At 40.7% G+C, this 12,482-nt stretch overlaps 1 protein-coding gene across 1 annotated transcript in view; it reads left to right on the plus strand.

The window, feature by feature from the left end:
- The window catches only part of MACO1 (macoilin 1), a 117,260-nt gene extending 109,810 nt beyond the window's left edge, over positions 1-7,450 (plus strand). The window contains exons 10-11 of the mRNA XM_070764235.1: positions 1,178-1,352; positions 5,324-7,450. Of these exons, the coding sequence (XP_070620336.1) occupies positions 1,178-1,352; positions 5,324-5,526 (378 nt within the window). The 3' untranslated portion in view covers positions 5,527-7,450. The remainder of the gene's footprint in view (positions 1-1,177; positions 1,353-5,323) is intronic.
- Positions 7,451-12,482: the final 5,032 nt, after the last annotated feature.

A 12,482-nucleotide genomic window follows, 5' to 3' on the forward strand; every position in this document is an offset into this window, starting at 1 on the left:
GGGAGGTCGGAGGCACCGGCAGCGCCCCGCCCAGCTGGAGCTGTCGCGGCACACCTGGCCGTGTCTTGCGGCACACTAGTGTGCCGCGGCACACCGGTTGGGAAACGCTGGTCTAGTGGCAGCGAAGCACTGCCCAATTGGTTCATTCTTTGTCAAGTGGACCAGGTGAAATTGAAGTCTTATTTGAAAAGAAACCATCACAGAAACAACATACATGATAGGAAAAAACCCGTGCTCTTTCTAATTAAATAAAAATGAAGACGATTGAAGGTGAGGAAACAGAGCTCTCTATCGTTGTTTTTGTGATGCTTTCTTTTCAAATAAGGTTGCAAAAATCATTCAGGTGGACACCTGGTCCACTTGACAAAGAGTGACACCATTTCCAAATCCATATGAATTTACCTTGGTTTTCAAACATAGTTTAATGTGAGTGTATTTGTACGGCTGGACTCGTATTTATTTATTTATTTATTTATTTATTTATTATTTATTGGATTTGTATGCCGCGCCTCTCCGGAGACTCAGGGCGGCTAACAGCAACAATAAAACAGTGTACAATAGTAATTCAATACTAAGAACGATTAAAAACCCATTAATATAAAAAACCAAACATACATACATACATACCATGCATAGAATTGTAAAGGCCTAGGGGGAAATAGGATCTCAATTCCCCCATGCCTGACGACAGAGGTGGGTTTTAAGAAGCTTACGAAAGGCAAGGAGGGTGGGGGCGATTCTAATCTTTGGGGGGGAGTTGGCTCCAGAGGGTCGGGGCCGCCACAGAGAAGGCTCTTCCCCTGGGTCCCACCAAGCGACATTGTTTGGTTGATGGGACCCCGAGAAGATCCACTCTGTGGGACCTAACTGGTCGCTGGGATTCGTGCAGCAGAATCTTGGTGACCACACAGAAGTTGTTGCTTTTTTGGCAATGGTAGAAAGGTGGTTTTCCAAGATTTTGTTTACCTTTCTAATCTAGTCTGTAGCCCTGATTAACCTTTTTCAGGATTTACCTGATTATAACTAATAACATGCAAGTCAGCAGGTGTTCCCAAGTGCCCAGAGCCACGTGTTTACCCCAGGTTCTCCCCGCTTCCCCACCCATAATTTTTCCTCCCCCTTGAATCTCATAACAGCGACTGTGATTGTAACGATCCTGCTTTAATTCCTTTGAAAGGAATGGCGGAAATACAAAGAGAATGAAAAGGACACCGAGGTATTAATGTCGGCCCTCTCAGCCATGCAGGATAAGACGCAGCACTTAGAGAACAGCCTGAGCGCAGAGACCAGGATCAAACTGGACCTCTTCTCTGCTTTAGGAGATGCCAAAAGACAACTGGAAATAGCTCAAGGTAAGTGGGGCCCCTGGGCTGAGTGCTAGTAAACCTCAGGGGGCCTTTGGTGCATTGTAAGAACCCAACATTCAGGTGGTCTTCATTTAGTGAGCACGGTTGGGACCGCCAAGTCAACCATTAAGTCAAGCATTGCGATTGCTTAGAAACATAGAAGACTGACGGCAGAAAAAGACCTCATGGTCCATCTAGTCTGCCCTTATACTATTTCCTGTATTTTATCTTACAATGGATAAACATATATCCATCCTAAGATAAAATACAGGAAATAGTATAAGGGCAGACTAGATGGACCATGAGGTCTTTTTCTGCCGTCAGTCTTCTATGTTTCTAAGCAATCGCAAAAGGAAACCATAGCTGTGCTTATGATCTTCCTTTAGCTTTCCTCTGCTTTTCCAGATGGGCGAAGGTCATAAATGCAATAATTTCCATCACCACCATTTATTATTTATTTATTTATTTATTAGATTTGTATGCCGCCCCTCTCCGCAGACTCGGGGCAGCTAACAACAATAGTGAAACATCATATAACAAATCTAATATTTTAAATAATTTAAAAGACCCTAATTTAAAAGACAACCAAACATACACACAAACATACCATGCATAGATTGCATAGGCCTAGGGGGAAGGGCATATCTCAGTTCCCCCATGCCTGACAGCAGAGGTGGGTTTTAAGGAGCTTGCGAAAGGCGAGGAGGGTGGGGGCAATTCTGATCTCTGGGAGGAGTTGGTTCCAGAGGGTTGGGGCCGCCACAGAGAAGGCTCTTCCCCTGGGTCCTGCCAGATGACATTGTTTAGTCGACGGGACCCAGAGAAGACCAACTCTGTGGGACCTAAGCGGTCGCTGGGATTCGTGCGGCAGAAGGCGGTCCCGGAGATATTCTGGTCCGATGCCATGAAGGGCTTTATAGAGTTTCTTTATTCATGAAATGATGCATTTAATAAGAGTTATTTGTAATTGCTAAATTTCTACCAGAAACCAGAACAAGGATAACAGCAGGTAGTATGCTAGAAAACAGGTCATTACATTGTATTAGATCCACCAAGGCTATTCAAAGTGTGGACATTGCAAAAAAAAAAAAAATGCAGTGTTAAAAAAGTTAAGCACCCAGCCACATCTGGAATCCCTCATGTTCTGAGCACAACGGAATGCTGAGAAAAGAGAAAAAGATGTTGCTAAATTGTTCTTAAATAGGTGATGAATTGTATCCCTAACAACAACAGTGATGGAGTCAATGAAGCAGCAGGTGTGAGCTTCAATAGACTCCAGAGGATGGTAGAGGACAGGAAGGCAATGGGTCAAAGATGACTTCGCAAGAAGCAACAACACTCCTAACTCTCTGGCTATCGTTGTGTTTTTTTTCAAACCTTAAGAGAATGATTTTTAGTGCAGGCTGTCGTCCTAGAGCGGAGGTCTTCAAACTTGGCAACTTTAAGACTTGTGGACTTCAACTCTCAGAATTCTCCAGCTGGCTGGAGAATTCTGGGAGTTGAAGTCCACATGTCTTAAAGTTGCCAGGTTTGGGGACCCCTGCCCTAGAAAATAATGCCCAGGAGGGGAGAGCCCCTTTGGCCTTGAAAAACCTTTACAAAACCCATCTCCCCTTCTCACTTCCAATTTGAAGTTTTGTCGGGTGCTGTGAACTGCCACTTGATCCAGCAGAGGGCGCACGAGGCTAACAAAAGAATTGCCTTTCTTGAGTAATACCAGTACAGGTCCTCGAACTGGGATATTTATTCCTCTTTGATGTACAGTACTGTAAAACCACCTTCCCTTAACGCCTTTTATCATAATTGTTTTTTTAAGAAAACCTACATTGATCTAGGGTTTCTACAAAGTATGGTTAAAAAGAAAAGTCAAAAGATGACAGTGAACTTGATTATCCATTGTTGTTGGTGTGTTTTGTGTGCAGGTGGTATCTACAGCTGCAACGCCACCTGTTGTGGGTGTGCTGTGTGTGCCAATATAGCTTCAATTGCATCGTTGCAGCCTCTCTTGACTTTTTTGGCTCTACTGTATAGACAACACTGAAAAGCCCTTCCCATTAGGGGAAGGGCTAATGTAGGTCCTTATCCTACATTAGCCCTTCCCCTAATGTAGGATCAGGACCCTACATTAAGTTGGAGGACAGAGAAATTATTATTTCAAGCCTATACACAAGCCTATATGGTTAGGGTTATGGTTGCACAAGAATCCGGTTAGGATTACACAATCCGGTCACCTAACAGTCAGTGCTAACTTGAAGCTTAGATAAGGGTCAATTGGACCCAAATCAGCATGGCTTTACTGAAGGCAAATCATGTCAGACTAATCTCATTGATTTCTTTGACTATGTCACAAAGGTGTTGGATCAAGGTGGTGCCGTGGATATTGCCTATCTGGACTTCAGCAAAGCCTTTGATACGGTTCCACATAAAGAGCTGATAGATAAATTAGTGAATATTGGACTTAATCCCTGGATAGTTCAGTGGATTTCAAGCTGGCTGAAGCATAGACATCAGAGAGTTATTGTTAATGGCGAGTATTCTGAGCAGAGACAGGTTACAAGCGGTGTGCCACAAGGGTCTGTTCTGGGTCCTATTCTTTTTAATATGTTTGTGAGTGACATAGGGGAAGGTTTGGTAGGGAAGGTTTGCCTATTTGCCGATGACTCTAAAGTGCAATAGGGTTGATATTCCTGGAGGGGTCTGTAATATGGTAAATGATTTAGCTTTACTAGATAAATGGTCAAAGCAATGGAAACTGCAGTTTAATGTTTCCAAATGTAAAATAATGCACTTGGGGAAAAGGAATCCTCAATCTGAGTATTGCATTGGCAGTTCTGTGTTAGCAAAAACTTCAGAAGAGAAGGATTTAGGGGTAGTGATTTCTGACAGTCTCAAAATGGGTGAGCAGTGTGGTCGGGCAGTAGGAAAAGCAAGTAGGATACTTGGCTGCATAGCTAGAGGTATAACAAGCAGGAAGAGGGAGATTGTGATCCCCTTATATAGAGCGCTGGTGAGACCACATTTGGAAGACTGTGTTCAGTTCTGGAGACCTCACCTACAAAAAGATATTGACAAAATTGAACGGGTCCAAAGACGGGCTACAAGAATGGTGGAAGGTCTTAAGCATAAAACGTATCAGGAAAGACTTCATGAACTCAATCTGTATAGTCTGGAGGACAGAAGGAAAAGGGAGGACATGATCGAAACATTTAAATATGTCAAAGGGTTAAATAAGGTCCAGGAGGGAAGTGTTTTTAATAGGAAAGTGAACACAAGAACAAGGGGACACAATCTGAAGTTAGTTGGGGGAAAGATCAAAAGCAACGTGAGAAAATGTTATTTCACTGAAAGAGTAGTAGATCCTTGGAACAAACTTCCAGCAGACGTGGTTGGTAAATCCACAGTAACTGAATTTAAACATGCCTGGGATAAACATATATCCATTGTAAGATGAAATACAGGAAATAGTATAAGGGCAGACTAGATAATAATAATAATAATTTATTAGATTTGTATGCCGCCCCTCTCCGAAGACTCGGGGCAGCTCACAACAGACGATAAAACAATATATATAGGCACAAATCTAATATTAAAAAACTAAAAACCCTATCATAATTAAAAAAACCAAACAGCACATACAAACCAAACATAAATTATAATAAGCCTGGGGGAAAGGTGTCTCAAATCCCCCATGCCTGGCGGTATAAGTGGGTCTTAAGTAGTTTATGAAAGACAAGGAGGGTGGGAGCAGTTCTAATCTCTGGGGGGAGTTGATTCCAGAGGGCCGGGGCCGCCACAGAGAAGGCTTTTTCTGCCGTCAGTCTTCTATGTTTCTATGTTTCTAAGGAGGGCTAGACTTGGGTCATTTGTGGCAACATAAGGACTCTTAAGCTGATGATGTGCTTTAACACCGCCTCCAGCTCTGCTTGCTGTTCTGTGCCTTAAAGTGAGCCATTCTTTTCTTTCTCCCCTTTTTGCAGGGCAAATCATTCAGAAAGACCAGGAAATCAAGGACCTAAAACAGAAGATAGCGGAAGTGATGGCCGTCATGCCCAGCATAACATACACTGCAGCCACCAGCACGCTGAGCCCGGTTTCTCCACACTATTCTTCCAAATTTGTGGAGACCAGCCCTTCTGGACTTGATCCTAATGCCTCAGTTTATCAACCCCTGAAGAAGTAAAGCGCCAACGTTCCACCTCTCGCACCGAAGGCATCACACAGAAAAATCTCTTGCAGTCAAGATGAAATTTGTATAGTGTGAGACTGTACTGATTTCTTGTTTAAAAATAAAAATAAAGGGAAGTGGGGGGGCCCAACACCAAGGTTTGACTCAAACTGCCCATCAGTTTTTTCTTGTAAATTTTTAGAAAAACTCACAAAACTTGACAATTTTTTTTTTCTTGGCCAATGCATTAAGGGGAAAACAACCCACGATTATTGGTTTTCATATAGCAAATTCTGTTTCTCTTTGTTAGTTAAAGTGAATTCACACACAGACACCCATGCATAAATGAATTGCTGCGAAGTTTCCCCTTGAGACTACAAAAAAAAAAGTAGCTCTGCTTGATTTTAAACCCTTCTCCTCCCCCCCCCCCCATTTCTTTTAAATATAATGAAGCCAAAACGGCAAATTAAAATGGCAAGGAATAATGATGGAAATTCTTTAGTCTGTTTTGGGTTTTTTTAAAAATGACAAAAGGGTTTGTAGTGAAATAAAGCTTTGATAGAGGATGGTGAGATAGGGTTGAATGGAAGGAAAAATTTCCAAGAGATCAATTTTCTTACCCCACTAAGGACCAAATGTGTGATAGGAGGGCATCATTTCCTTGAAAGAAGGCAATACACACATGATGACAACATGTCCTTGGTAGTTGTGTGAAGGTTTCCATCAGGGTGATTGATGGTTTGAAAGATGTTAATATTGGCAAGACCTTGAGAAACTCAAGACATGCCAAGAGGAAATCTGATAATATAAGAATTTTCTCTCTTCTCCCACTCCCATTTTGCTCCCCAAAAAATTAAAAATAAAGCTTGTTTTACAGAGTCTACTGCAGGTCACCAATATAATTTGGATGTCCCCTGTGGTTACATCTCTTTTTTCTTCATTTTTGGGTACCAAATCCAACAGTGTTTCCGACGATGAGGATATGGTGTAGCTGAATAGTAACAGAGGGAGTATTGTAGTAAAAGCAGAGCGGTGCAACATAAGGTATTCCAGAGACTGTCCGACTGGTTCATTAAAAACGGGCAGCTTGGGTGTTTTGGTTTGCTTTGGTCTTTTGTTTAAAAAAAAATATTGAATTTCAATTACGCTTTCATCCTGAGTTTAACAGTTTCATTTCAATGAGACTTGGCTAAAATCTTAGCCGTTGTGCCAAGGAGGTTTTGGTTTTGTTTTTTAATAATTTTTTAAAAAGAAACTCAAAATTGCACAAAGATTTCAGTTTAAATGTATATTGTGCATTGGTAGGAAAGTGCATTGCACTGGCGACTTTTGAAGTGTTTAAGGTTTGAGTATGGGTGGGGGGGACAGTGGGGCAGGGATTCAAAATTGTATTAGTAACTAGCAAAATTATTAAAAAGAGAAAATGAATTCATTATGATTTAGCAAACATGCAGTGGACTCTGGAATGACAAAGTTCTTCTTTAAAACACTTTTTAAAAGTTTCATAATTGGCAGGTATGCCTTGTTTAAAAAACAAATTAAGTAGGACAAGCAAGTCAATAAAATATGAGTATTAATGGTCCGTCATTTTAAATCAGATTCTTTTTCAGATTAAAAAACAAAATATCCTAGCTTTAGCCAGGTGTGCATGTTGCTGTCATTTTGCTTTTTGGAATCATCTTGTGTAATTGTCACCATGAAAGTGTTACTCAGAAATGTCATTGGTTTTTCATCTTTGTGCAAAACATGAACTCTTGTCATTGACTTTTTTGTGTTGAGGTTCCCCCATTTTTTTATTTTTATTTTTTTTATTGTTTTATTTTTCTTGGCTGCCCTTTTGGGCACTTTTTCTGTTGAAATAACTTGGTCTTGGCTGCATTCCTTTTTTTTCTGTGGGGTTTACAAAAAGAAATTATAAAAATAAACATTTTCTTGCAAATAAGTCGTTTTTTGGGGGGGTTGTTTAAGTGATTGGTCAGATAGATTAAAAATACAGTGATACCTCGTCTTACAAACACCTCGTCATACAAACTTTTCGAGATACAAACCCGGGGTTTAAGATTTTTTTGCCTCTTCTTACAAACTATTTTCACCTTACAACCCCACCGCCACCACGGTGATGCACCGCCTCCGGACTTCCATTGCCAGCAAAGCACCCATTTTTGCGCTGCTGGGATTTCCCTGAGACTCCCCTCCATGGGAAACCCCACCTCCAGACTTCTGTGTTTTTGAGATGTTTCAGGGGAATACCAGCAGGGGAATCCCAGCAGGGGAAAAACAGGCACTTCGCTGGCAACGGAAGTCCGGAGGTGGGGTTTCCCAGCGAGGGAAGCCTCAGTGAAATTGCAGCATCGCAAAAACACAGAAGTCTGGAGGTGGGGGAGCCTCAGGGGAATCCCAGCAGTGTAAAAACGGGTGCTTCGGCTGGCAAAAGGGGTTAATTTTGAGCTTGCATGCATTAATTGCTTTTCCATTGATTCCTATGGGAAATATTGTTTCGTCTTACAAACTTTTCACCTTAAGAACCTTGTCCCAGAACCAATTAAGTTTGTAAGACATGGTATCACTGTACTTGTACAGAGGGGGGAAACCTTTGGAAAAGTAAACACATTTGAGTTTTAATAATAGTTTTGGGGGTCATCTAGTATAGTATTCCTCCACCTAGACGACTTTAAGACTCCAGAATTCCCAAGCCAACATGCACTCAAGTGAGGTCATCTTAGATCACCAAGAACTATACTTAAAATCTTGGGGAGGCAGAGTGATGATGCAAAGTGGACCCAGACAATACCCATAGGCATGGAGCCCTGGTGGCGCATTGGTTAAAATGCAGTATTTCAGGCCAACTCTGCCCACTTCCAGGAATTCGATCCTAACCGACAGGTTGACTCAGACTTCTATTCTTCCAAGTTTGGTAAACTGAGAACCCAGATTGTTGGGGGGGGGCACTTGCTGACTTTGTAAATCACTTAAGAGAGGTGTGTGAAGCACTATGAAGCGACATATAAGTCCTAAGTGCTATTGCTATTTTCTGGGGTGGATTCAAAGTTTTAAGTTTGGTGCCTCTTAATACTAAGCCAGTGCTTTGGCTAACACAAACAATGCAGGATTCCTTGATTTAGTTGGGGGAAAGTTGGGGGAAAGATCAAAAGTAACGTGAAAAAATATTATTTCACTGAAAGAGTAGTAGATCCTTGGAACAAACTTCCAGCAGACGTGGTAGATAAATCCACAGTAACTGAATTTAAACATGCCTGGGATAAACTAATATCCATTGTAAGATAAAATACAGAAAATAGTATAAGGGCAGACTAGATGGACCATGAGGTCTTTTTCTGCCGTCAGACTTCTATGTTTCTATGTTTCTATTATTTAAAATCTGCTGATTTGTGTGTGACCTAAAATGGGATTGGAAGCCACATGTCATCCTGAAACCTCGCAGGGTTCCAAAGTGCAATTCAGTTTTGCAGCCTATTGGTCCCATCAGAATTTCAAATTGGAGTAAAAACCTTTGCATGTGTTCCATGCCATTTATGCACAAGGTTAGAACTAAAGGGAGTGTCTTTAGATAGTAGAAACCTGGGTTTAGCTGCTCTTTTATCTGCAGGTAAGTATTCTGGTTTAAAGAAAATGAGGGAAATCTCTTCAAATTGGCTCATCAAATCTGATTTTCTGAGATGCTTATTATTGGGGAAAGTAGAAGAAAAAGGTGTTGGAAGAAAATAAATTTGGCTCACGATGGATTGATAATGTCATTTCAGGTATAAACACTCTAAATGACTAAATTTATCAGAAGAATGCTCCTGTTACTTCTTACATTTGCTATTCATTAGCAACATTCATCCCATTTAAGTCTTTTTATCGCTAAAGGATTGCAGAGCTGATTTTTTTAAAAAATAAAGTGTTTTCTTCCTGCAACCTTTTCAAAAATCCTGTATAATAAAATTAAGCAAAAGGATGAACAATAAATTAATTTGAAAGGGTGGGAATTTTGGCTCTTTCACCAGCATTTCAGACCTCAGACTGGAAGAAAAATTGGAGACCTTACAGAAGCCTTTACAGTCACGATGCAGTTGGCTTGAAACTAATAGCGCTCGTTATGCAAAACCAGCTATTATAGGTTTGCAAAAGCCACAATTTTTGTCTTTAACTACTGCACAGCCCCAACAAACTATCATATTTCAGCAAATCATCTTTAATAAGACTGTGCAGGAGCCATGTCGTCAATTCAAAGCAGCGGAAAGGAAAAATGACTTTATTTCTGAATTTCCCATCCAGTTTTAAGTGAAGCATTATTTTATAGCCGTGTTTCCAAAGATGTGTTAACTCTCGGCTACTTAACATTTTCCAAAAATCTTGTAAAGAAATTCTTGCATAATTCTCTCCATGATCTTCCTGCAAGTACAAGAACAGTAGAAGTAAAATATACCAGAGAAAAAAGAAACATTATCTCTGATAAAGGTTAGTTTATTCATTATTCATTCATTATATTTGTATAGTGTCCCATCTCCCATGAAAGTGACTCTTTGCAACATACAAGTAGCGCTTTACTTACGAATTGCCATTTAACAACAGTTAGAAATTACAATGGTGCTTAAAAGAAATAACTTACAAGCAGTTCACAGCCTCATGAGTGTTGCAGCGTCTCCCACAAGTCACTTAACCGTATTTTTGAAGGTCAAAAGTGTGAAAAACGGGTCGTAAGTCCTTTTTTTTCAGTCCCGTTGTAACTTAGAATGGTCACCAAATGAACTGTGGCAAGTTGAGGACTACCTGTAGAAGGGAAGGAACCAATCATCTGCCCAGGTGTGGAGCTGCAGGCCCCAAATTCTGCTCCTTGCTCAGGGATTATTGTATTCGTCGCTTCATCCCAGATGCAGCTTTGGGATTTCATGTTATTCAAAATATTGCTTGCGAATTAATAAAACAATCAATTATTAAAAGCCACCAACACCCCCTGGTGATTGTTTGCTGCAAAGTTAATATATAAACCCAGGAGGAGTTTTGTGAGCTAGTAGGAATGTTTTGAGTTTATAAAAAAAATGTTTTTGTTTATTTCCATTTAATGCTCTTTTACCAGCACTTATACAAAGTTTTTAACCATATACTTGGAAGAGAGGGAGGTTGAGAGAGAGGTTGAGAGAGAGATAAGATTGAGATTGAGAAAGAGAGATTAAGAGGGAATTTGAGAGAGAGATTAAGAGAAATAGAGAGAGAGAAAGATAAGAGAGATTAAGAGAAATTGAGAGAGATTGAGAGAGATAAGATTGAGATTGAAAGTGGTAAAAGAGATTGAGAGAGATTAAGAGAATTTGAGAGAGAGATTAAGAGAGAAAGATAAGAAGAGAGAGATTAAGAGAAATTGAGAGAGATATAAGATTGAGATTGAAAGTGATAAGAGAGAGAGAGAATTTGAGAGAGAGAGAGTTGAGATTGAGAGTGATAAGAGAGATTGAGAGAGAGATTAAGAGGGAATTTGAGAGATTAAGAGAGAAATAGAGAGAGAAAGATAAAAAGATTAAGAGAAATTGAGAGTTGAGATTGAAAATGATAAGAGATTGAGAGAGAGATTAAGAGAATTTGAGAGAAAGATTAAGAGAAATTGAGAGAGAGATAAGAGATATTGAGAGAGAGATTAAGAGAGAAATTGAGAGATAGAGATTGAGAGAGAAATTGAGAGATAAGAAAAGATTGAGAGAGAGAAAGAGAGGAGGAAGAGGAGGGGGAAAAAGTGAGAGAGATTTTCTGAGAAAATTATATACAGTCCACATATTCTCAATGGTAGTTTGCCAAATAAGACTTAATTGTCTGAGTATGTAGAACAAGATAAACCATAAATCATGGTCTGTGAACCATGGTGGCTGGACTCGTATGGCTCTTTCTGCCCCAGGCAAGCACATCCCATTTGGTGCAATGTACGAATCAAGTCACCGAGATCCCTGCTGCCTGAGGGGAAAGAATTCTGCCCAGAATCATTGGTTCTCTGTCCATTTTGAACATAGCGCATTGGGAGAAGATTAATGCTCCATGGCTGCTATCAGTCCTAAAAGCCAGAGAGCCTCAGAGATGCAGTATCACATTATCCAGATGTTGTTTGTTACAAATAAATCCACACCTTCTGGCTGTAACAGCTGTTGGGTAAAGCCAAGTGAGGGACCAATAAAATCTAAATATTGTGACTGAAATTTGTGTTTACGGTATTAGGAGACTTTTTTTTTTGGGTAGAATTTGAGAACAGGCCTTGAAGTAGGCAACACCAGTTCAAAGTATACGTAGTTCATTTAGTGGCCGTTCAAAGTTATAATGCCACTGGGGAAAAAATGACTTATGGCCATCTTTCACACATATGACTATTACATCTCCATGCTCATGTCAAAATTCGGATGCTTGTCAGCCTGATTTATATTTATGACAGTTTATTTTATTGATTGATTGATTGATTGGATTTGTATGCCGTCCCTCTCCGCAGACTCAGGGCGGCTAACAACAATGATAAAAACAGCATGTGACAATCCAATAATAAAACAACTAAAAACCCTTATTATAAAACCAAACATACACACAAACATACCATGCATAACTTGTAATGGCCTAGGGGGAAGGAATATCTCAACTCCCCCATGCCTGGCGGTATAAATGAGTCTTGAGTAGTTTACGAAAGACAGGGAGGGTGAGGGCAATTCTAATCTCCGGGGGGAGTTGGTTCCAGAGGGCCGGGGCCACCACAGAGAAGGCTCTTCCCCTGGGGCCCGCCAAACGACATTGTTTAGTCGACGGGACCCGGAGAAAGCCAACTCTGTGGGACCTTATCGGTCGCTGGGATTCGTGCGGTAGCAGGCGGTTCCGGAGGTAATCTGGTCCAAGGCCATGTAGGGCTTTAAAGGTCATGACCAACACTTTAAATTGTGACCGGAAACTGATCGGCAGCCAATGCAAGCCACGGACTGTTGTGGAAATGTGGGCGATGTTGC

This window comes from Erythrolamprus reginae, chromosome 11 (assembly GCF_031021105.1).
Source record: "Erythrolamprus reginae isolate rEryReg1 chromosome 11, rEryReg1.hap1, whole genome shotgun sequence".
NCBI lineage: Eukaryota > Metazoa > Chordata > Lepidosauria > Squamata > Dipsadidae > Erythrolamprus > Erythrolamprus reginae.